At 42.9% G+C, this 21,359-nt stretch overlaps 1 protein-coding gene and 1 long non-coding RNA gene across 51 annotated transcripts in view; one reads left to right on the top strand and one right to left on the bottom strand.

Moving 5' to 3' along the window:
• Positions 1 to 21,359, bottom strand: part of KCNMA1 (potassium calcium-activated channel subfamily M alpha 1) — a 755,234-nt gene that overhangs the window by 68,556 nt on the left and 665,319 nt on the right. For 49 of the 50 annotated variants that reach the window (XM_025395822.1, XM_025395829.1, XM_025395831.1 and 46 more), the window contains 2 exons: positions 6,751 to 6,874; positions 2,159 to 2,383 (listed from right to left, as the gene is read on the bottom strand). In XM_025395822.1, the coding sequence (XP_025251607.1) occupies positions 2,159 to 2,383; positions 6,751 to 6,874 (349 nt within the window). Of the gene's footprint in view, positions 1 to 2,158; positions 2,384 to 4,987; positions 5,107 to 6,750; positions 6,875 to 21,359 lie in introns of all 50 variants that reach the window. The other variant, XR_003121084.1, reaches the window with a different exon arrangement.
• Positions 1 to 21,359, top strand: part of LOC112631186 — an 88,650-nt gene that overhangs the window by 57,631 nt on the left and 9,660 nt on the right. The gene's annotated exons all lie outside the window — the stretch shown is intronic.

Below are 21,359 nucleotides of genomic sequence, written 5' to 3'. Positions count from 1 at the left end.
AATTTTGGAGGGTTTGAAAAAGACCTGCAAAGATGACAGCTCATTCACATATATGAAGACAGATGAGTGAACATGTACAAGGGCGCACAGAGCCAGGTGCGGTGGCTCAGGCCTGTAATCCCAGCACTTTGGGAGGCCAAGGCGGGTGAATCACCTGAGGTCAGCAGTTTGTGACCATCCTGGCCAACATGGTGAAACCCTGTCTCTACTAAAAATACAAAAAATTAGCTGGGTATGGTGGTGTACGCCTGTAATCCCAGCTACTCAGGAGGCTGAGGCAGGAGAATCGCTTGAACTCAAGAGGTGGAGGTTGCAGTGAGCTGAGATCATGCCAGTGCACTCCAGCCTGGGCAACAAGAGTGAAACTCCATCTCAAAATAAAAAAAAAAGAAAACAAGGTCACACAGGAGGAAACACACACAAACACACAACACACACACACAAATACCAAATATCACACATATAACCATCTCTCTACACACACAAACACACGCAGACTCATGTATCCTGGTAAAATAATAAACTCTTTACAAAGACACTTTTAGAGGTCAGGGGACTATGTGGAGGAGCACATGATAGAAAGATAACCATGGAATCACATAATCAAATTGACCATATTTCTGGAATTAGCGAAGTATATATATGCTTATGCTCTCCTCTGTGTATGACTGTTTGTCTATAGGTGATTATTTTCAATTGTCTGTGCTCACTAAGGCAGTGGGTTTTTGCCCCAGCATCCAAAAGATAACTGTCTGATCTTTTTCATACTCCTTTAAATATTTATTGAGTCCCTATTGTGCCAGCATTATGTAAAGACACATGGTGGCATCTAATGAGTAACGAGTACTACTTGTGGATAGATTCTTACGTGTTCTTTAATGAATTATATTACTTGGCTCTTTTTCCCCCCATTTCTGAGGTTTTGGAAGCTGATAACAGAAATAATAGATTTTAGCTTTGTAAGTGGGACAAACCCAGACCTCTTGACATGTAGAGAGATCCATGTTCCTCAGTTTTTGTTTTTGTTTTTGTTTGAGGCAGGGTCTTGTTCTGTTGCCCAGGCTGGAGTAAAGTGGTGCTTTCATAGCCTCCTGCAGCCTCGACCTCCCAGGCTCAAGTGATCCTCCCAACTCAGTCTCAAGTAGCTGGAACTAAAAGCATGCACCACTACATTGAGCTAATTTTTTAAACTTTTTGTAGAGAAGAGGTCTCACCATGTTGCCCAGGCTGCTCATGAACTCCTGAGCTTAAGTGGTCCTCTCGCCTCAGCATTCCAAAGTGCAGGGATTACAGGGATTAGCCACTGCACCCGGCCCCTGTTTCTTAGTTTTAGGGATGTGAACTTACAAGAAAAATATTTGGAAGAGAGGTGAGATTTGCATGAATTTGTGATGTAGAGAATTACATCAAACATTGAAATGCATAATTCTCTACAATGTTTTGAGAGTTTGTGGACTATGCATTCATTATGATTAAGAAGTAGTTAATCACATGACTCCTAAATCCCATATCCTCACACTAAATTGTGGAGTCCCAGACTGTTTTTTCAGACCGAAGTCCTAATGTTTTGCAGCCAAGAATATCATGCACACATTCACACATGGACACACACACACACAAACACAACCATGAACACATTGCGGCACTTCTAAACGAACAGGGGTTAGGGGCTGAGCTGCAGAAGGAGTTGGCCTTCTGTACAGCAGAAATAAAGAACTCTGTTATTTGCATTTATTTAGTTAAAAACAGAAGGTGGCACAGATCAAGGTTTCTTCAAGCATTAAAAATGCTGTAAGTATAACGCTATAAATAGTTCTGTAAGCAAACCCTTACTATAAACATCATAATATAACAATGCTCTAGGTTTTGTATAGGCAGGAATGAGAGAGTGTTTAGACACTGATATGGTTAATATACTTGATACAAGCTAAACTTCATCCCTGATGATGGACTGAACTTGGCTGCAAATTCCTTTTAATAAGGTCTCCCAGGGTTTGGATTTTCCTTGACAGAGAATAGGGGAAGTGCTGAGTCCTCAGGCCCATACCCAGATGAAGAAGCACAGGCATGATCAAAGCTACAACTATTATATCCATCTGGGATTTTCTTTTGTGAATGAAAAGAAGAAAAGGCATCAATAATGTGACCTTGGACTTACAGGCAATATGGACACTTTGGGGAAGTTATGAAGCGTCTCCCATTCCCGCTTGAGGTACTCAATAGAGCCCACAAACACAATGTGCTTGAGCTCATGGTAATGAAAGTTGCTGGCACGGAGCGGCATCACCAGGTTCCGAAGGCCGATCAGGGCTGAGCTGACATCACCAAAGATGCAGACCACGACATGGCCACTCAGGACGGTCATGGCGGCTTCACTTCGAGTCTGCAACAGGGAGAAGTGTGTAAGCGTCAGAGAGAAGACTGCGTAGGGCTATCGTAAGGAGTGGAAAAATCATTTGGGCAAAGAATCAAGCAAATATTTGCTGAGAGCTTACTATGTGCTATTATGTTTATTTCATCAATGTTATATATGTGCCATACAAAGCTATAATTTGAGCATGTGTATACGTATTATATTTATGTAATAAATGTATCCAAATGTATATCCATGCACATTGCTACCTTCTTTGACAAAAGATTTAAGAAAGAGATGCCATAAATACGTGTGAGAAGATCTTCATAATAATTTTCAGGAGGTAAAATAAAAAGGAAAAGGAATATTTATGCTATTTGGAAAGAGAAGTCTTCGTTTCCATGAAACTATTGATTAAATGAGCTGCCTTTTCTGGCCTGCTTGCTGAGATGATGATAAAATGGTCAGATGCCTGCACTGGGCTCAGTTGGAGAAATTTGAGTTTGGAATTCTAGACTTATCAGTGAGATGTCCATGCATCAGCAGGTGGAATATGCTACCTAAAGCCAGGAGTAGAAAACTACGACCCACAGGCCAAATCTGGCCCACCATGTTCTTTTGTATGTTCAGTGAACTAAAAATGGTTTCTGTGCTTCAAAATGGTTGAAAAAAAATCAAAAGAAGACTATGTCATAATCTGTGAAAATTACATAAAGTTCAAATTCCCACCAAGTTGTACTGGAATGCAGCCATGCTCATACATTTAGGTATTGCCTATGACTGCTTTTATGCTACAACAGCAGAGCTAATCAGTAGCAACAGAGATCTTATACCCTGAAAAACCTAAATTATTCATTACATGACTTATTACAGAAAAAGTTTGCTGACCCCTGTCCAATGCTGCCTTGGAGTTTCCAAGGACATTCTGGAGGGGCCTGCTTTGCTTACATCATTCGGAGAAAAGATCTCCCCAAATAATCATTACAAGGGGCTAGAGAGAGATTAGTAAGAGCAACAGAGCAGTGTCTTCCTCCAACTCCAAACCTCTATCTACAAAGCAGACAAATGAAAGAACACAGTCACTCTATTAGAGGAGAACCCCAACTTCCCAGGAAATACAACTGTTCGGTCACTGCTGGTCCTTTGATTCACTGAGCTAGTGAGGCCAGGAGGCTAGCTGTGGACCTTTGTCCAATGCCTCCCATCCCTGTCCACCCACTGCATGCCTGGCTGGCCCCATGTGGCTTACAATGCTTTGGGGGAGGCATATTAATGTCCACTGTACATATCAAACTCTGCTTGATTTAATCTCTAGAATTGATGGCTGCATTGATTGTATAAATGCCAATATTGCAATTCACGACAATGTCAGGGTTATTACAGTAACCCCCAAGGAGAGGAGGAAGCTAGCTTTCACTACCTGATCGTTAGAATAAAGCAGGGGCTGTCACCATTATTGGTTTCCCTCTGCAACAGTCCACGGAAACCGAAGACACAAGCTGTAAGAAATGCCTTAGAAACTGTGACCAAGGAAGACCCACTGGGGAGCTCACATCACATATCCCCACTTCCTGCAGAAGACCTGGAGTTAGTTATCTGGGCTGCATGGAAGTGCAAGTGCCTGGGTGCCAACAGCAGAGAGCCAACCAGTCTATAATGCACTGTTATGTGACGGGGTTCCTCATTATTTTTAATTGGCCAGGTCACCTGGGAGGCTAGCTCCCTTCAACAAGCCAGAGGAGTATCAACTGGGCCCAGGGTGGAAGTGAATTCTAGACTAGGGAGGTGGAGAAGGCACAGTTAGCCGAGTGGCCGAGGCACAGATGCTGACCCCAGGAACTTCGATCTGGGATCAAAACACCCATCGTCAGACTGGCCACAGCTACATCACCCAGAGAACCTTATGAATGTCCTAATTCTAGAGCTTCAGCCCTGGTGTGTCTGATTCTGCTGGGTTTGAGGCACACTAGAGAAACTGACCATTTGTTTCTCTATGTATCTGGAATTCCCATGCATCCTTCCAGGCCCAACCCAAGCACAACCTGTGTGTATCTGATGGGACTTGCCTGGCCACTTCAACACACCCTAGTCCTTCTCCCCTACATTTCAATAGCATTTTGTGCCTCTTACCACTTACCTTTAAATACACTGTTTCATGGGTTACATTTTATAACTTCTCTCTAGTTAATCCAGGAAATTACAATTGGGACTATCTCCTATATCTTTGAATCCCCAAAGTAGTTAGTTTCCTGTACCCAGTGAGTACACAACCTCAAAGCATCCTCATGTAGCTGGCCCTACCTGTCATTCTCATCTCCAGCCCAGTGTTACTTTAGAGAGGGTTTCTTGGATCATACTTTCCAAACAGCACCTCCCAGTCTCTTTCTAGCCTACAATGCTGCTTTACTTTTTTCAAAGCATCCTATAAATATCTGAAATGTTGTTATGTACTCATTTGTCTACCTAGAGATAACGCCTCTTCTCCCGGCCCCGCTCTGCTAGAATATAAGCTCTGTGAGAGCAGTCGTTGTCAGGGATTGCATCTCCAGTAACTAGAACAGTGTGTGGCACATAGTAGGCCTCCTGGAGATGTTTTGTTAAATGATGTTATTTTTCATAGAAGTAGTAACTCACCTCCTAAACGTTTTCATGCTGGCAGATGTTGATCGAATATCAGTTGGCATGCATACTACACCAATATCCAGGCAAGTCATTAAAACCTTAGGTCCCAGATAGGGCATCCAGCCTATGACCTGCCACAAGCGGTAACATCAGGCTAAGTTTAGGCCACCAGAGCAAAAGTGCCATGAATACATCAGAATGTACATACATGGCCAGGTGTGGTGGCTCATGCCTGTAATCCCAGCACTTTGGGAGGCCAAGGCTGGCGATCATGAGGTCAAGAGATCGAGACTATCCTGGCCAACATGGTGAAACCCTGTCTCTACTAAAAATATTAAAAAATTAGCTGGGTGTGGTGGAGTGCACCTGTAGTCCCAGCTACTCAGGAGGCTGTGGCAGGAGGATCACTTGAACCCGAGAGGCAGAGGTTGCAGTGAGCCAAGATGGCTCTGCACTCCAGCCTGGCAACAGAGCGAGACTCTGTCTCAAGAAAAACAAAACAAAACAAAAAGAATGTACATACGTGAAGCAGCTTTGCAAGTAGAACCATTTGCACTCCCGGTCAGTTGGACAATGGCTGTTTGCTAAGAATTCTGACTTTCTGTGCTCTTGCCTGCAACTTTTCCACCTCTGAGACAGCCTCCAGCTTGATACTGTATTGGCTGTTAATGCTGATTTTTATAATTAAGTTGAGAACACACATACACATAGATAAAGCACAGGGGAAAGTCCAGTGTGTTAGCATACACAGCCATTCTGAGGACCCAGAAGAGTCCTTGTTTAGGAAGGGTGGTCCCGGCATCAGAAATGATAGGATTTTCCTGGCTGACAGAAAGGAACAGACCAATCCCAATCTGGGGATTAGAGGCCCAAGGGAGAAAGAACCCTTCCATCTGACTTTCCTGATTATTAATCCATTTTTCATGGATTAGCAAGACAATAAACTGTAGGAAAACCAATGTAGGCATTAAGACCCAAAGCTGCTAATAGAACAAGGGCAGAGAGTAGAATGGATTGTTATCTACGCTGACATTCCTGGGAGAGACTGGGTGAGCCCACTGCTGCTATGAAGATGTTCACAAGCCTTACACGAAATAGGGCTCTGAGCCCCAGCCTCCCCAAGGGGACTATAGTTCATTATTGTCATCATTATGTCATGCATCATCATGCATTTGCCTGTCTACGACATGCACTAAGAAAGCTCGCAGATGCACAAGGCTATTGCCTATAAGAATATAAAACATTGCTATAAACCAATAACAATACAGGCAGCATTCAGCTTTCCTCACAACATTTAATAATAGTAAGAATAAGAGGTAACTTTATTGAGTCATATGTTGGATTTTAATCTTCACTACAGCCCTATGAGTTAGGGTCATTCTCATCTCATCTTTTTACAGATAAGAAAACCAAAGTGCAAAAAGTCAAGTGAATTACCCAAGCCATGCAGCTAATCATTGGTACAGGCAGACTCTGACACCAGCGCCATGGCCACAGGAATTACGTTCATACCACCTCCCACCATGCCTTTCCCACAGCACGTGATCACCCACTCTTATGAGGAGCCAATATATGCAGAGATTGAAAATTCTGAATATTGCTCATGCTCTGATCAGAGGTCTAGCTGCTTCAATCTATGCTCAGAATTTCAAGCATCAAAAATAATTAGGACTAGGGACAGTATTATCCCACTGTCCCACTAGGGAAACCCCATTCCCAGCAAATGTGGTTCAGGGCAGAAGCGGGCAACATCAGATGAACAATCCCTCACTCACCAGGATGACCTTCTCTATCTCCTTGGGCGCGCACCAGTGAAACATCCCAGTAGAGTCGTACTTCTTCACATTGGAGTCCATGTTGTCAATCTGGTCATTGCCAGGAATTAACAAGGGGTCATGCCTGGGGAGAAAAGGACAGGAAAACCTAAGTGGAAAATGTGATAAATTATAAATGGAAAGTGCCCCCTGAATTACATCTCAGAGGATATGAAAGATGCAGAGGAAGTGGTTGTCACTGAAAGCCATTCTTCTGCTTACAGAATCCATCCTTTGAGAGACAACTGTCCCCAAACCACCACCCCGCATCTGGAAGTGCAGCTGACCTTTGTCAGGGAGCATTTCTGCCTTTCCCCAGCTCCTCTTTTCCTAAATGGTCTTCCTAACATTTTGTGGATTTAGCCTCCCTTTTAAAGTCTACCTCACTCCTCTTCCTCTCATATTACCAGCTTTTCGATCTCCCCAGCGCTTGCACACGCACGCGCGCACACACACACACACACCCCCCAAAGGGTTGCTATTAGCCTCGGCAATGAAGAGGAAGGAATAGGAATAGAGCCTCATGCTGACTGACTGGCATGAGGATGGAAAGCCAATTACTCGTTCCTTCTGACTATAACTTCTGACGTGATGCTCTTCGCAGTAAAAGCTTTAACAGGCTGCACTTTAAATATTTTAGCAATTTGCCCAATCAGATTTTGCTCTCCCTGGCTGAAGCCCTTTAAAGATTCAGTAGCATGTCACTTCAGAGCAGATTGACTACCAAATGCCCACATCTGGAATACATGATTTCAATACTAAACAACACCCTCTCTCCTTGCCTTGACAACTGTTTATGCACTAACTATCCAATGACGCTGCCCACCACCTTCACCTCCCAACTGCTGCATTCCTTAGATGACAGTCTCAAGCTCAGATGCATCTTAATTAACTTGTTTCCAATTCTCAGGGCAACATTCACCCTCTATCGCCTTGTTTATTGGTGAAAAAGGAAGATGCTTCCATAAAGGCCTCCCGTCTAGTGGGTTGGCAGAGCCTCACTGACAACCTTAAGAATTGCAATGGAATCAGGCAGGTCTAACAAGCTTACAGCACAATAAATAAGCTCCTGCACCTTGAATCATAATCAATGTCCATGCTTTTATCTCTGATAGTGATTCAGCACCTCAGGTTTGGGAAGTCATTGTTCCTTCCTGCAAAACTGGCCATATAATTAGGACATTGTCCCAGCTATACTTAACCATTCTTGCAATGGAGCTATCTTTTCTGATTAATATTGCTAACACAAGACAGAAAATATACATAGGGTCAAATTCCATACATTTATTGTAAAGTGATTTTACCTTTTGAAATTCTATATTTCAACATCAGAGGGTGACTTTTATTTAGTTTTTACTGTTTGTCCCTCTGAAATGTCTCTGATACTTCCCACTTACATGTCAAGGGTACAGAGTGAGACAGCAATCTCCCTTCCATGACCCAAAAACCTAGGATTAAGCTTTTGAATATCTACCATGACCCTCCAATATGCTCCCCACTCCCACATAAGGTGAGAAAAACTCTCTCACTGCATTTATTTATGCCTGAGAATTTGCTTTTAGACTACACCAAATGACAAATACCATGTGAAGCAAACTTGCAAAGTTATCTTCAATGAACATGCTAGACTATTACAGGAACTGTAACATCTGATCTTAAAAGAAAAAGAACAATCCCACTCTGAGTAGCATCTCAGTGTCTGGATTGTTGAGAGGTCTTGAGGTATGTAAACCACCAGGTCATCTTCCAAATACTGAACTTAGTCAACGATGTTAAGATAAAAAGGCAGTTGCTGATAAGAACTATTTACAGATCAGGGTGAGAGCAAATTTTGAGGGATGTTTTTGTCCTTGAAGAGTCTTTAACAGCTGCATAGATATCTATTAATATTATCTGGAATAGGTAGGTAAACAACAGCCATCATGGAGAGGAGGTTTGAGAAAATGAACAAAATGAACCCTTTCTAGCCCTTGAAGAACATATTTCAGTTGCAAGAAGATTTTAGTAGACTTGCCCTGAAGATATAGAGTCAAGTTCAAATTCCCTTGCCCTGTTTACTGGTTGGAGAGAAAGTGTTATCTCAGGATGACCTGAGACCTGCCCCCAATGCATTTAGGATTTAAAAGATACTCAGAATTATGTTCCCATAATATCAGCAAGCAAGCAAATCAAACAGCAAGCTGGCAAACAAACAAACAAACAAACACTTTTAGAAAATATGTGCCTTGGGGAAGAGGAGATACATTTTGGTTTGGTATATTTGATTCTTTCTGGGAAGGAGTCAGACATTGGTAACAGTGGCCTGCAACTTTCATCCAGAAAAGCAAATAAGCAAGCCTGATGATCAATCGCCCTTTAATAAAAAGAAAAAAAGACAGCTAATGTCAAGCTTCATTAACTGGGGTAGAGGGTTCCAGAAACCAGGCATAATTTGACACTGGAGCTACAAGCCATGATTTGCACTGGAACATCCAGAGGCATCCAGGAAGTCTTAGAGGTATGCCATGCTACACTCTACTCCCCACACATCTCTCAGCCTGGCTTGGACCATTTAAATATAAACAATCCAGGATTTCCCCCAAAGAGACTGACCTGAGGAACATCAAAAACCTCCCAGAACAGAGACATTACCCTCTCTGACCAGCTTGGTACTTGGAATTCTAACTTCAGTTTATTGAAACAGTAAAGCAACCAATAAGAATCCCCTATTCTGAGCATGGAATGCAGGATACAGTAATGATTAAGATAAAGTCTCTAGTCAAAGAGAGGTCCACAAGATAGCAGGAGAAAAAATACATATAAACCAATAGTTCAATAGTTATGGTACCTTGTGGCAAGTGTTACAGGAAAGTACAAGGTGATATGAGAATTTGGGTAGCATTAAGGAAGGCTTTGCAAAGAAAGTAGCATTTGATCTGAACCATGAAAAGTGAAGAGGAATCTCAGCATGTTGCAGTGTTGATCCACTAATAGCCAGTAGGACCCACTCAGAGAATTGAGGCCCAAATGAAAAAGGCCAAATAATGGCACCTAAAACCATGGTTGAAGATGTCGGATACTATAGTGCCCAACCTAAGGCACAGAAGACTCAGACCAGGCCTTCCAGCTGTCTCCAGATGTGCAATGACAGTCAAGTAGAAGATGGATTAAACTGATTGAGTATGACTGATTGACAGCAGACTAAGAATGATGCATGAGATTTAGAGAGAACAAAAATCATGTTTCCAAAAAAGGAAGAGTGTTATAAAAACTGAAAGTAATTCGAAAATGAAATGAGTTGTTGCCCAAGACAGTGGGTTTTCTATCATTGAGACATTCCAGGAGAGCGAGGGATGCAGTGAGGATATGCATATAAAGGTTGGATGAGCCTAGAAGATCCTGAAGGTTTGAAACACTGTGCTGTCATTGGGGAAAGACACAGCTAGAAGAATTTTGAAAGTACTGGACCATTGCTGGATATCAGAAAGCTGGAGAGCCCTGAGTAGGCAAAGAAAGGTTGCTAGAGTGAAGATGAGAGCTAAGCAGCATGGGAGAGGGATTAATTTATGGCTCCAGTAAGGGCCAGCACTGTTACACACTCACTGGATTTCACAGTGTGGGAGTAAGCTGGGAACACAATTCATTCCAGCAACAACAGAGTCTGTAACTGTTTCTGGCCAGACAGTATAAATTTCTTTACCATGTCTGTTCCTGTAGTAATTTAAGGTACTTTAGGCTGGCTTATGCTGCAGAGAGATCTCTGGAACAGGTGGAGAGTGGACAGTCAGTTGGCCACAGGGACTAAATCAAAGTTTCTAAAGCTTCTATTACTAGAAGAAAGTCCAAGCATTTGCCGTTGAGCACACCAACCAACACTGCTACGACCCAGGGAAACCCAAAGGAATTGGACAGTTTGTTGTATGGAAAGGAGGATCATGAGAAATCTTCCTGAATAAGTGATCCCAACATCTTCAGTTTGCAAAATGATAGAGACCCACTTCCAAAGCCTCTCCCACAACTCCTCAAAGGCCAGTTAGTTGAAACCAAGGACCAGGATTAGATACTGTCTTTCACATCACAATGACATTACCTAAGTCTTCCACTCACAAAGTAATTTTCAATTTCCCTAAAAGGTGCCATAATTAATTCAAGGCTCACTTGTCACTTGCGACTTAGCCAATGTACATGCCTTACTTTAGGGTAATAGAAACTCTATGACGTGAGGTATATCTGCTGTTTCATCTTTATGGACTGAACTGTGTTCTCCCCCAAATTTTTATGTGAAGTCTTAACCCCCAGTACCTCAGAATATGACTGTATTTTGAAATATGGTCTTTAAAAAAGTAATTAAGTTAAAATTAGGTCATTGGGGTGAGTTATGATCCAATAGGACTGGTGTCCTTACAAGAAGAGGAAATTTGGGCCAGCTTTTCCATAGGAGGGAAGATTATGTGAAGACAGAGGGAAAAGACAGAGGTCTGCAATCCAAGAAGAGAGGTCTAGAACAGATCCTTCCCTCAGGAGCCTTGGGAGGAACCAACACTCCCAGACTTTTGTCTCAGACTTCTAGCCACTAGAACTGTGAGAAGCTCTGTTGTTTAAGACACTGGGTCTGTGATCCTTGATTACAGCATTCCTAGAAAATTAACACAATAGCCCACCTTGAAGAAAAACACGCACAATGTATCAGATATCCCTCAGCTGAAGGCCCCTGGCTGCGCTTCTTGAATCTTAAGTTTTTCTTGTCGACTTAAGGAGGGGCGGGGGAAGCATCCTGCCATTATTTCAGGAATACATAGACATACATATGTAATACCCAGTATCTCCTCTAAAGGTTTTGGGTCAATATCCCTCCCCTCTCCAACCACCTTCTCTACCCACCACCAATATACAGGCATGTTAGATCTGCTCTGCCAGAGTGGTAACTTCTCTCCGTCTTTAACTTAGACATGCATTTGAGGATCAATGCCAATGACAGCCCAGCTTAAAGCAAAGAGGAAGCCTGAACACTAGCCAGCTAATTTGAGCAGTCTGACTTATACAGTCCGTCTCCAAATGGAGTGTTCAGGGCTTGATACCACTAAGGGCAGGAAACCACCTATGTCCTTAGTGACAATATATCATAGTGTTTAAGCGGCCTGGCTCTAGAGTCAAAATATCTGTCTTCAAGGCTTGGCTCATCTATGCTAAGTTGTACATTGCCTAAGTTTCTTCATCTGTAAAATGGGAATGTTAATCATTAGCATTATTCAATGGATTCCATTTGAGGATTACACAAGTAAAGACATTTCATGCCCTGAATATACCATCTGACCTAGAGCATGTCCTCAAGAAGTGTTAACGAGTCTTATGATTATCATCCTTCACACTTTGCTTAGGACCCACTCATGTATTAGTAGCTCTGATTATAGTGAAAGGAGGTAGGGGAGGGAGAGCATTTCAATAATAAAGATATAGAGCTACTGCTCTACTACTGCTACTACTGTTACTACTACTATTGCTGCTACTAGTACTATTACCATTGTTGTTACTATGATGAATAGCTGCCATGAGTCGAACCCTTCCAAATGTTGATGCACTAAAACTTTTACCTACGTTTCATGATTTGCTAATCACAAGAAAAGCTGTAGGTAATTTATGTTATTATCGAGCTCTGTGTATACATGGGTAACAGAATAGATAAGTAACATGTTCAGGTGGCACAGCCAGTGAGAGAAGAGGCAAAGCCTCAACACAAAGGTCTACTTGGCTGAAGGCCAGTGCTGCTGGGTGCCCACAGCAGACCCTCCCACTTTCAGGAGGCAGCCATATCTTGTTCATTCTCCATCAAAACACCCAAAGTGGCAGTGCCCTAAGCAACCAAGAAAGGGAAACCAGCATCGCAGGCACTTATAAATGCACCACTTATATGAATGATTAGTGGAAATTCACCCCATAACCCTTGCATCTCGGCTCACCCTCCAATGTCCACAGCTAGAAATTCAGCGTGCCCAAAGTCAAATAAGGAATACAGGCATGGCCAGGTATGGTGGCTCATGCCTGTAATCTCAGCGTTTTGGATGGCTGACGTGGGCAGATCACTGGAGCTCAGGAGTTTGAGACTGGCCTAGGCAACATGGCAAAACTCCATCTCTACAAAAAATACAAAAATTAGCCAGGCGGATGGTGCACGCCTGTAGTCCCAGGCACTCAGGAGGCTGAGGCATGAGAATCACTTGAACCCAGGAGGTTGAGGCTGCCAGTGAGCCGAGATCACACTACTACTGTGCTCCAGCCTGGCAACAGAGCCAGATCCTGTCTTAAAAAAAAAAAGAACATAGGCATACCTCATTTTATTCCACTTGGCTGTATTGCACTTTGCAGATATTATATATATATATTTTTTCGAATTGAAGGTTTATTTTTTCATTGCTAGAGCACAGGCAGAGTAGATTTCACATAATTCTTAAGGCCTCTAGGATTTTCAGAATGGTAAATGAGCTTTTACTTCAACTTAAAGTCACCAGCTGCATTAGTTCCAAACAAGAATCAGCCTTTCCTTTGAAGCTTTGAAGTCAGGCATTTACAACTGTTTACAGCATGACATACTGAATATTTTAATCCTGCTGTTGAGACCTACTGCTCAGAGAAAAAGATTTCTTTTGAGATGTTACTGTGCACTGATAATGCACCCAATTATTCAAGAGCTCTGACGGAGATGTATAAGATGAATGCTGTTTCCATACCTGCTGGAACAACCATTCTGCAGCCCATGGATCAAGAAGTAATTTTGACTTTCAAGACTTATTACGTAAGAAATATATTTAATAAGGCTATCACTGCCATAGTGATTCCTTTGACAAATCTGGGCAAAATAAATTGAAAAGTTTCTGAAAAAGAATCGCCATCCTAGATGCTAATAAGAACATTCGTGATTCATGGGAGGAAGTCAAAATATCAACAGCAGTTTGGAAGAAGTGGATTCCAACCCTCATGGATGACTTTGAGGGTTTTAAGACTTCAGTGGAGGAAGTAACAGCAGCTGTGGTAGAAATAGTAAGAGAACTAGAATTAGAGGTGGACCCTGAACATGTGACTGAATTGCTGTAATCTCATGATCAAACTTGAACGGATGAGGAATTGTTTCTTATGGGTTAGAAAAGAAAGTGGTCTCTTGAGATGGAAGCTACTCCTAGTGAAGATTCTGTGATTACTGTTGAAATGACAACACAGGATTTAGAATAGTGCATAAACATAGTTGATGAAGCAGTGGCAGAGTATGAAAGGATTGACTCCAATTTTGAAAGAAGTTCTACTCTGGGTAAAATGCTATCCAACAGCATCACATGCTACAGAGAAATATTTTGTCAAAGGAAGAGTCAGTCGATGCAGCAATCTTCATTGTTGTCTTATTTTAAGAAATTGCCACAGCCACCACAATCTTCAGCTACCACCCCCTGATCAGACAGCAGCCATCAACACTGAGGCAAGACACTCTAGCAGCAAGAAAATTAAAACTCACTGATGACTCGGATGACTACTAACATTTTTAGGAGTATTTTAATGAAGGTATGTACACACTTAATAGACTACAGAAGAGTGTAAACCTAACTTTTATATGTATTAGAAAACAAACAAACAAAAATGTATGCTGCTTGCTTTATTGCGATATTCACTTTGTTGTGGAGGCCTGGAACTGAGCCTGCAATATCTCTGAGGTGTGCCTGCAAAAGATCTTTGTTTTGAGGATTTGCAGAGCAAGAAATGCCACTTGGTATCAATTAATCTCAGGAAGTGAACTAAATGCCTTGCTACAACAGAAACACAAAAAAAACTCGCCTTGAAGACACAGCCTAAAGCAAAACCACAAATCCCTTTTCTAGCAAACCCACTGTGAGGAAGCTGATATCATATTTTAAAGTAAACAATTTCCCTTACAGGCAAAGACAGCCAATCCCTGTTCCTTCTGTGGCACTGGGTTCAATGCTGGACTTCAGAAATTTACATTGAAGTACAAATAACCAGCCAAACACACAAAAATGTTATGAAAAAGGAAAGTTACAAAATGGCTGGAAAATTGCATTCTTTTCTCGCTTGATTTTCAAGACCTTGTGTCTTATCACACGATGAGGACTTCTCTGTCATTATGAGCATCCCATCCAAATTAAGGGCACCCTACAGTGGTCTCCCTGGGAGATGAGAGACTTGATTAAAAGGAGGTGAATTTCTCATCCCTCCGTGGGCCTTTTATCCAAGCTGCAAATACTGACTTTATTGAGCATCTATTATGTAAGGCACCATGACGGGGCTAACAGGACTTTTCTCAGGCTTCACTGTTTGGCTCAAGTGTTCCTCATAAAGCCATCATCCTGAACAGCCAGAGAGACTGAAGTAATATTCCCTTCCTAGGAACTTCTAGAGATGCTCCTTCAGCGATAGTAATTTCCATGTCTGTTTTATCCATTAGATGGTGAACTATTTAGGGGCAGGGATCTATTTTGCTCTTCCATGTATTTCCAGAATCCAGCAGAGGATGCAACCAAACTAACAAGAGGAATTAATGAATCACCTCTAGTCCCCCAACACTCTTTCAGCAGTCAACAAAGACTCAGCAAACCTTTTGTGGAGATCAAAAACGTGTGCAGTGAGAACCCATTTACCTTTGATATCTTGTCACAATTTGTTTTTGGACAATCAGGGTTCTTGCAACATTTTTCATTCACAGGGAGGGTGTATGAATTAGGACACAGAGCATTTGCTATAAAAAGGGCATTGTGATGTGAAGGACAACCCTAAATTATGTCTCTAACCAGTCAAAGCTGCCTGAAGTTCACCAGAAGCCAGCTGCTGTAACTAATCAGCAGGGAGGACCCGTGTGATGGCAACAGTGGTCGAGACAGATGTTCTTAATTAAGCAACTATTTGGTTCTCCAGTGCAAAATCTGAACACTTCTGAGAGATGGGCCTCTATCATTTCAAGCTCCTCTCACTGTTCTCATTCTTAAAAAGAGTGGTCCTCAAACTGTGGCCCAGACCAGCCGCATCAGCATCACCTGGAAGTTTGACAGAAATGCAAATTTCCAATCCCCAGGCCAGATCTGCTGAATTAGACTGTGTAGGGCTGTGGCCCAGCAAGCTATATTTTAACAAAGCCCTCCAGGTGATTCTGACACCTGCTAAAGTATGAGAACCACCGCTATAAAGTTTTGCCCAGATGGAGAATCTATATGGCTTGAGTAAATCCTACCCGTTAGCAATTGTCAACAACACACAGATTATGAAGCTGTAGTTCTATTCAGCAAAGCCAGGACTACAGGGAGGCAAGGGAGGTGACTAGGGTGCAAAATTGAAGGAGGTGCCTCACATTCTGGGTGCCTACTCTGATTCTCTGTGACTCTGTGGAACTCGAGGCATTGTGTCCACACTTGATTCTTGATGGGGATTTACTGACTAGATGCTGCACAAATGACTCTCTCTTGCTGACTTCTCTTCCCATGAGCTAATCAGCAAATAAATTTAAACAAGCAAATTAAATACTTGTCCTCGCAAATTGCAATACTTACAATTCAGTGTTCTACCCTTTTTTAGCAACATGGTATCTAGTCGCTAAGACCTTGAGCACAATGTTCAAGAGTATCAGGCCACATAGGTGGATCTCAGCCTGTATCAGACACAGGAGGCTGGATTAGGTCTTAGGTGGTCTCCTCAAAAGGGCTCATAGTTGGGTGTTCAGCACCATAAATGGTTCCAACTGGATCTGCCTCATTCTTGGGTGCCTTGGCTCCTGGGTGATTACTATTTCCTGATACTTCCTGAGGATTTGCAGAGCAAATCCTGGCTCCTGCCTTAACTCATCCTTCAACAGGGCTTCCACTCTCCTGATAACAATCGTCACCCCTGAGACACCACTGCCCACCACCCTCCCCCCATCTCCCACTTGATGGCCATCCCTGGGGCCACACTGACAAAACTCTGAGGCCAGGCTCTAGCCAGACCCTGGCAGAACTAGGGTCCTTTTCAATTTCTCTGCATCTATCTACTTGCATTATTTTCCCTGCTGCCACCTAAGATGTCATCTCTTGTTAGGCAGTCAGCATTCTCAGAAAAAGGAAATTGTTGCCTTTATGTTTGGGAGACAGCCTGGGAGAACCAATATGTTCATCAGTCCTAGAGGAGGTTGTACAAGATGCTCTTGAAACAAGAGGGCAAGGTCACGACCATCTGCTGAGCATGAACTTGTCCAGGGACCTGTGTGGTCCACCCAAGCCTTGGTACCATGACACCAACTATTTCTTTCTTTTCCAGTCCTGGGGGAGGCCTGTCATATGCTATCAGTTTGTGCATTAAGAGGCCAATTTACTCAGCTAAGCTGTCCCTGCCTTCCTTCTTTCTTTTGCCCAGTGGAAGGAATTGTGAGGGTGACTTGGCTCAGGCCATTTTGCCATTTTCTATTACTAAAATCTTTCATGTTAGCAGGCTCTGATGTGGGAAGTCCTAACAAAATGACCCCATGAAAGGTTTGACTCAAAAGAGAGGCAATGAGACTTAACAAGTAGATGAGTTTATTTCACTTAATGACCAGGAGATGCCCAAGAGAATAATCTGTTTTCCTCAAATCATATTTTGCCTCCCATTCAGGAAACTAATGCCTAATATTTTCTGGGTCTCCTGACAAGAAATTCTCCTCAAAATGTTCAATTTTTCTGTTCTGGGTGTTGTCAATTATCCTTGCAAGCCCAGCTGGGTGCTATCTGTGTAAATTGTCCACCTGATACATCCTACATAAATCCTCATGGTCTGTGCTACTCTATCTTACTCCAGGTCTCAGGACTGATGTCAGGAATTATGTGTGTCCTTGGGAAAGCTATGTATCCCAGTCCTGGTCTACTATTCTACAGCAAACCCTGAATGGCTTAGCACCCAAATGGCCTTGGCAGAGGCTGGGGTTGGGTGGGCCTTCTATTTCACACCTCTGTGCTTATGTAGTGTGTGTCTCAGAAATATCCTGATGGAGGACTCCAAACTCTTCCCTCTGCTGCCACCAGTGACTCTCCCAAAACACAAGTTAGGTTACTGCCTCCTCAAAAACCTTCAGGGGTTCCCCAATGCCTATGACAAGCAAAGCCTTCATGACTGGGTGCCAGAATACTTACATTCTCCACTCCATCTAGGCCACTCCAAAGACCCCTGGCTACAGCCACACTCAGGCATTTACTGTGGTCTCAGCATGTCCCTATTTCCTCCATCATCCTAATTAGGGAAAACTTGCCTAGATTTACCAGACTTTACATCTCTGTGTGTCAACATCCTCACCTGTAAAACGGGGGCAAGAGTAATACCTACTTATAGAGTTGTAGTTAGGACTCAGTGAGTCACAGGCATCCAGTCTCAGAATGATGCCTGGCATCTGGTAAACCTAGACAGGTAATATTATTAGTCGAGCATTCTCCTTATGGTATGGAACTAGGTTTAATAAGATCTCCTCCTAAACCAGGCTCAGCCTCCCAAACCAGAGGTAATGACAGCTCTTTCTGTTCTCACAGCCCATGCTAGTGGAACCCCCAACTTGTTCTTACCCAATTCTGTGCTTTTATGTGCTTGTCTTCTCCTCTGTTAAACTATAAGCATTTTGAAGACAGGGATCTAGTCTAATCCATTAGACTGTGCAGAAGTTCTTTAAGGGATCTAAAGTTTAGCACTTTAGATCCCTTAAAGAACAGATTCCTTAAAGAACTTCCATGACAACTTGCACATAGTAGGTTCTCGCTGAATATTTGCTGGATGGGAATTAATCTGAGAAAAAGATTAAAAGCAGGCAGTCAAAGTGCACAGACTTTTTGGATTCCATGTGAGGATTCAGTGTGAGAACCCAGGTGTTTACTCCTTACCAACTACCCACTGGAGAAATCTCATCACCCCAAAAAGCATGTGTAAATACAACTATGTGGAGGTGGCTCTGGAATAAACTGAATGTGATTGTAACCAGGGATCCTGAATGGAGATTTCAGGAATCCACGAATTTACTTCAACTGTGGTCAAAAGGGGATCCAATGTACTTTTTATTTTTTCCTAGAGAGACTTCCTAGAGAGTTTTCATTGAAGGTTCATAGGGTTGGTAAGGCCCCCAAATTAAGACCTCTTGACTTAGCTATTCAGAGACAAAGTTTGTGCCCCTCTAGGGCTTTACAAATGAGGAAAGATGTAGCTATCCTCACAAGGCACCACCCCACTAAGTAGGGAGAATTGGGCAACGGGTGCTTCATGATTTTAGGGAAGGCTCCTTCAATAATTCCATGTTAAGAGACCAGCAAGGAAGGGAAATAATAGGCAGAGGGAGCCGGGGACTTGGAAGCCTCCACGGCTCACTCCTCCTCAGCGGGTGTGGAGCCAAAATTTATCCATCATTACATGTGTGTCCTCAATCTGGGGCCCAGACACTCGCCATTCAGCTCTGTCTGGACGTGAGGATTGTTTTCTGTTGAGGTGACTCAAAAACATACTACCTCAGGATTCAGACATACAAAACAAGGCTGCTCACCTAATGATCATGCAGAGTTAAGTGACACTTAAACACTAGGGTAAACCCGATACCAGAACAAAGGGAAGGAAAAGACCATTAGTGCAGAGTCCCCGTTGCATCTCCTGCTGGCAGATGATTTGGAAGGAGCCTTCACGCAGGAGCCTGTTTTATTTGCAGAAGCCACAGTGGTAAATTAAAGCCCATCCTAGCCCATTCCGGGCTCTCCAGTTCCTCTTGGAGCTATTCCTATCGCTGCCCATAGGCCACTAAAACCTGCCCACATTCAGAATGATTGATTCTGCTCAAACTGCAAGCCACAAACTCATGTCGAAAAATCCACTTCAAATCAGTCATTAGCTTCCTTTATGGATTTTTCAGGTCATGAGGAATAGGACCTGAAAGTCCCATTTACTGGAGAGTAGAAAGCAGGTGTCGGAAGAGGCGGGGGCAACTGGAAAAGCCACAGGGAGCTGGGGGAGCCCTTGTTTTCTACCAATCAACAAAGGGGATTTAGCAAAAATTTACCCATGACTTCATTGCCAGTGCCAGATATTCAAATGCAAACCAAAGGGCCCTGGGGTCTTTCTGTATACTGGGAGTCAAGGGAAATGGAGAGAGGGCTCAGCAGGGGCCCATCTTTGCTCCCAGGTCAGATGGAGGATATGGAGCACCTGGGACATAGAAAGACATGGTAAGGGAGGAGTGTCTAAGACTTTCTCACTTGTCATGGGATGGTCCATTCCAGCTGGGCTACGAGGGAGACCATGGTGGGCTGGTGGGATAAGGCATCCCAGCGACAGGAACTGAGGCCTTAGCAGCAGCCCAAAGGCAACCAACACAAGAAGCCCGAGTTCTGTAGCTTGGCAAGTTTCCGCTCACCACCTGACCCACGTTTAGCAATTCTGATGTACCATGAAGCAGACAGCTCCAGCCCAGGATGACTGCCTCCCTCAGCCCCTCTCCGGCAAGGAATGAAAGCAAGATCCACTTTGAAAATTCTCCCCCATCATGCAAACTGACATAGGCATGCTTTTCAAAAACCCACAGCCAATCTGTTGATCATTACTTATTTACAAAGGCCTTCGGGCAGAAAGTCCTGTAAAAACCATACTTGATACGATATACACTAGCTTTTTCTGCTTGTGGAAAAAAAGTCCCCCCAAGGCTACCTCAAACCATCACTTTCTATTGCACATAAAATGTAGCGTGTAACACTAAAGTATTTAATATATATGGTATAATATATCTACAGGAAAGGCATTTGTGTAGAAGTATGTTACCCTGGATTTGGTAATTTGATGTTTTGCTGAAGGCTACGACTTAAAAAAGCCTCCACCTCATACAGAAGACCTGTCATCTTAGTACCCAAGAGCCAACAGAATAAAGAAGTAGCCTTAAGCAGCAAAACTTTGACACAGCTTTGAAGCATATGAAAACAGTATAACTCCTCAGAATTATTATTACTCAAGATCAAAGAAATGAGCCATACTTTACATAGCAAACAGGGACAGGGAATTTGGCTCCAACGGTTTCAGATTTTTCAGACTTCTCTTTATTTATTTATTTGCTTCTCTAAATTTAGGCAAAGGAAAGTGGCTGGGCTTTTCTCTACTTTAAATGGGAATAACTATTAGAATTAGATAAGGCGATTACCTAAAGGTGAGTAAATAGGAAATGAATGCTAGCATGACAACTGGCGTCATAAAAACGAAAAGCTTGGCAGTTGGCACATTTTATTCCTCCTCATAAACTGTAAACAAGCATGTAAATCAGCAACACCCAAGGAAGGCTGGGTGAATGGGAAGGCAGAGAACTTTTAAGGAAACATTTAACAGGAATAGACGGGGATATGAAAAAGGAGTTGGGTGGAGTGGGTCTTCCACGGAGAACCTGTGTCCTCAACCATATGAAGAAAGACTGCCCTTGCCTATTTTCCAGAAAGGTAGACATGGAGGGCCAGGGACATGCAAATGTTACTGAAGATGGGGAATGGAAATCACCACTATTGTATTTCAAAAATCAAAGCCAGTGGTCATGACAAGAGAAAAGTAATGTCAAGATGGCAGGCATTTCCGGAGCAGCAACCACATAG

This window comes from Theropithecus gelada, chromosome 9 (genome assembly GCF_003255815.1).
Source record: "Theropithecus gelada isolate Dixy chromosome 9, Tgel_1.0, whole genome shotgun sequence".
In the NCBI taxonomy this organism is placed as follows: Eukaryota; Metazoa; Chordata; class Mammalia; order Primates; family Cercopithecidae; genus Theropithecus; species Theropithecus gelada.
The sequence above is the reverse complement of the archived record's forward strand: the minus strand, read 5'-3'. Positions and strand labels throughout refer to the sequence as shown.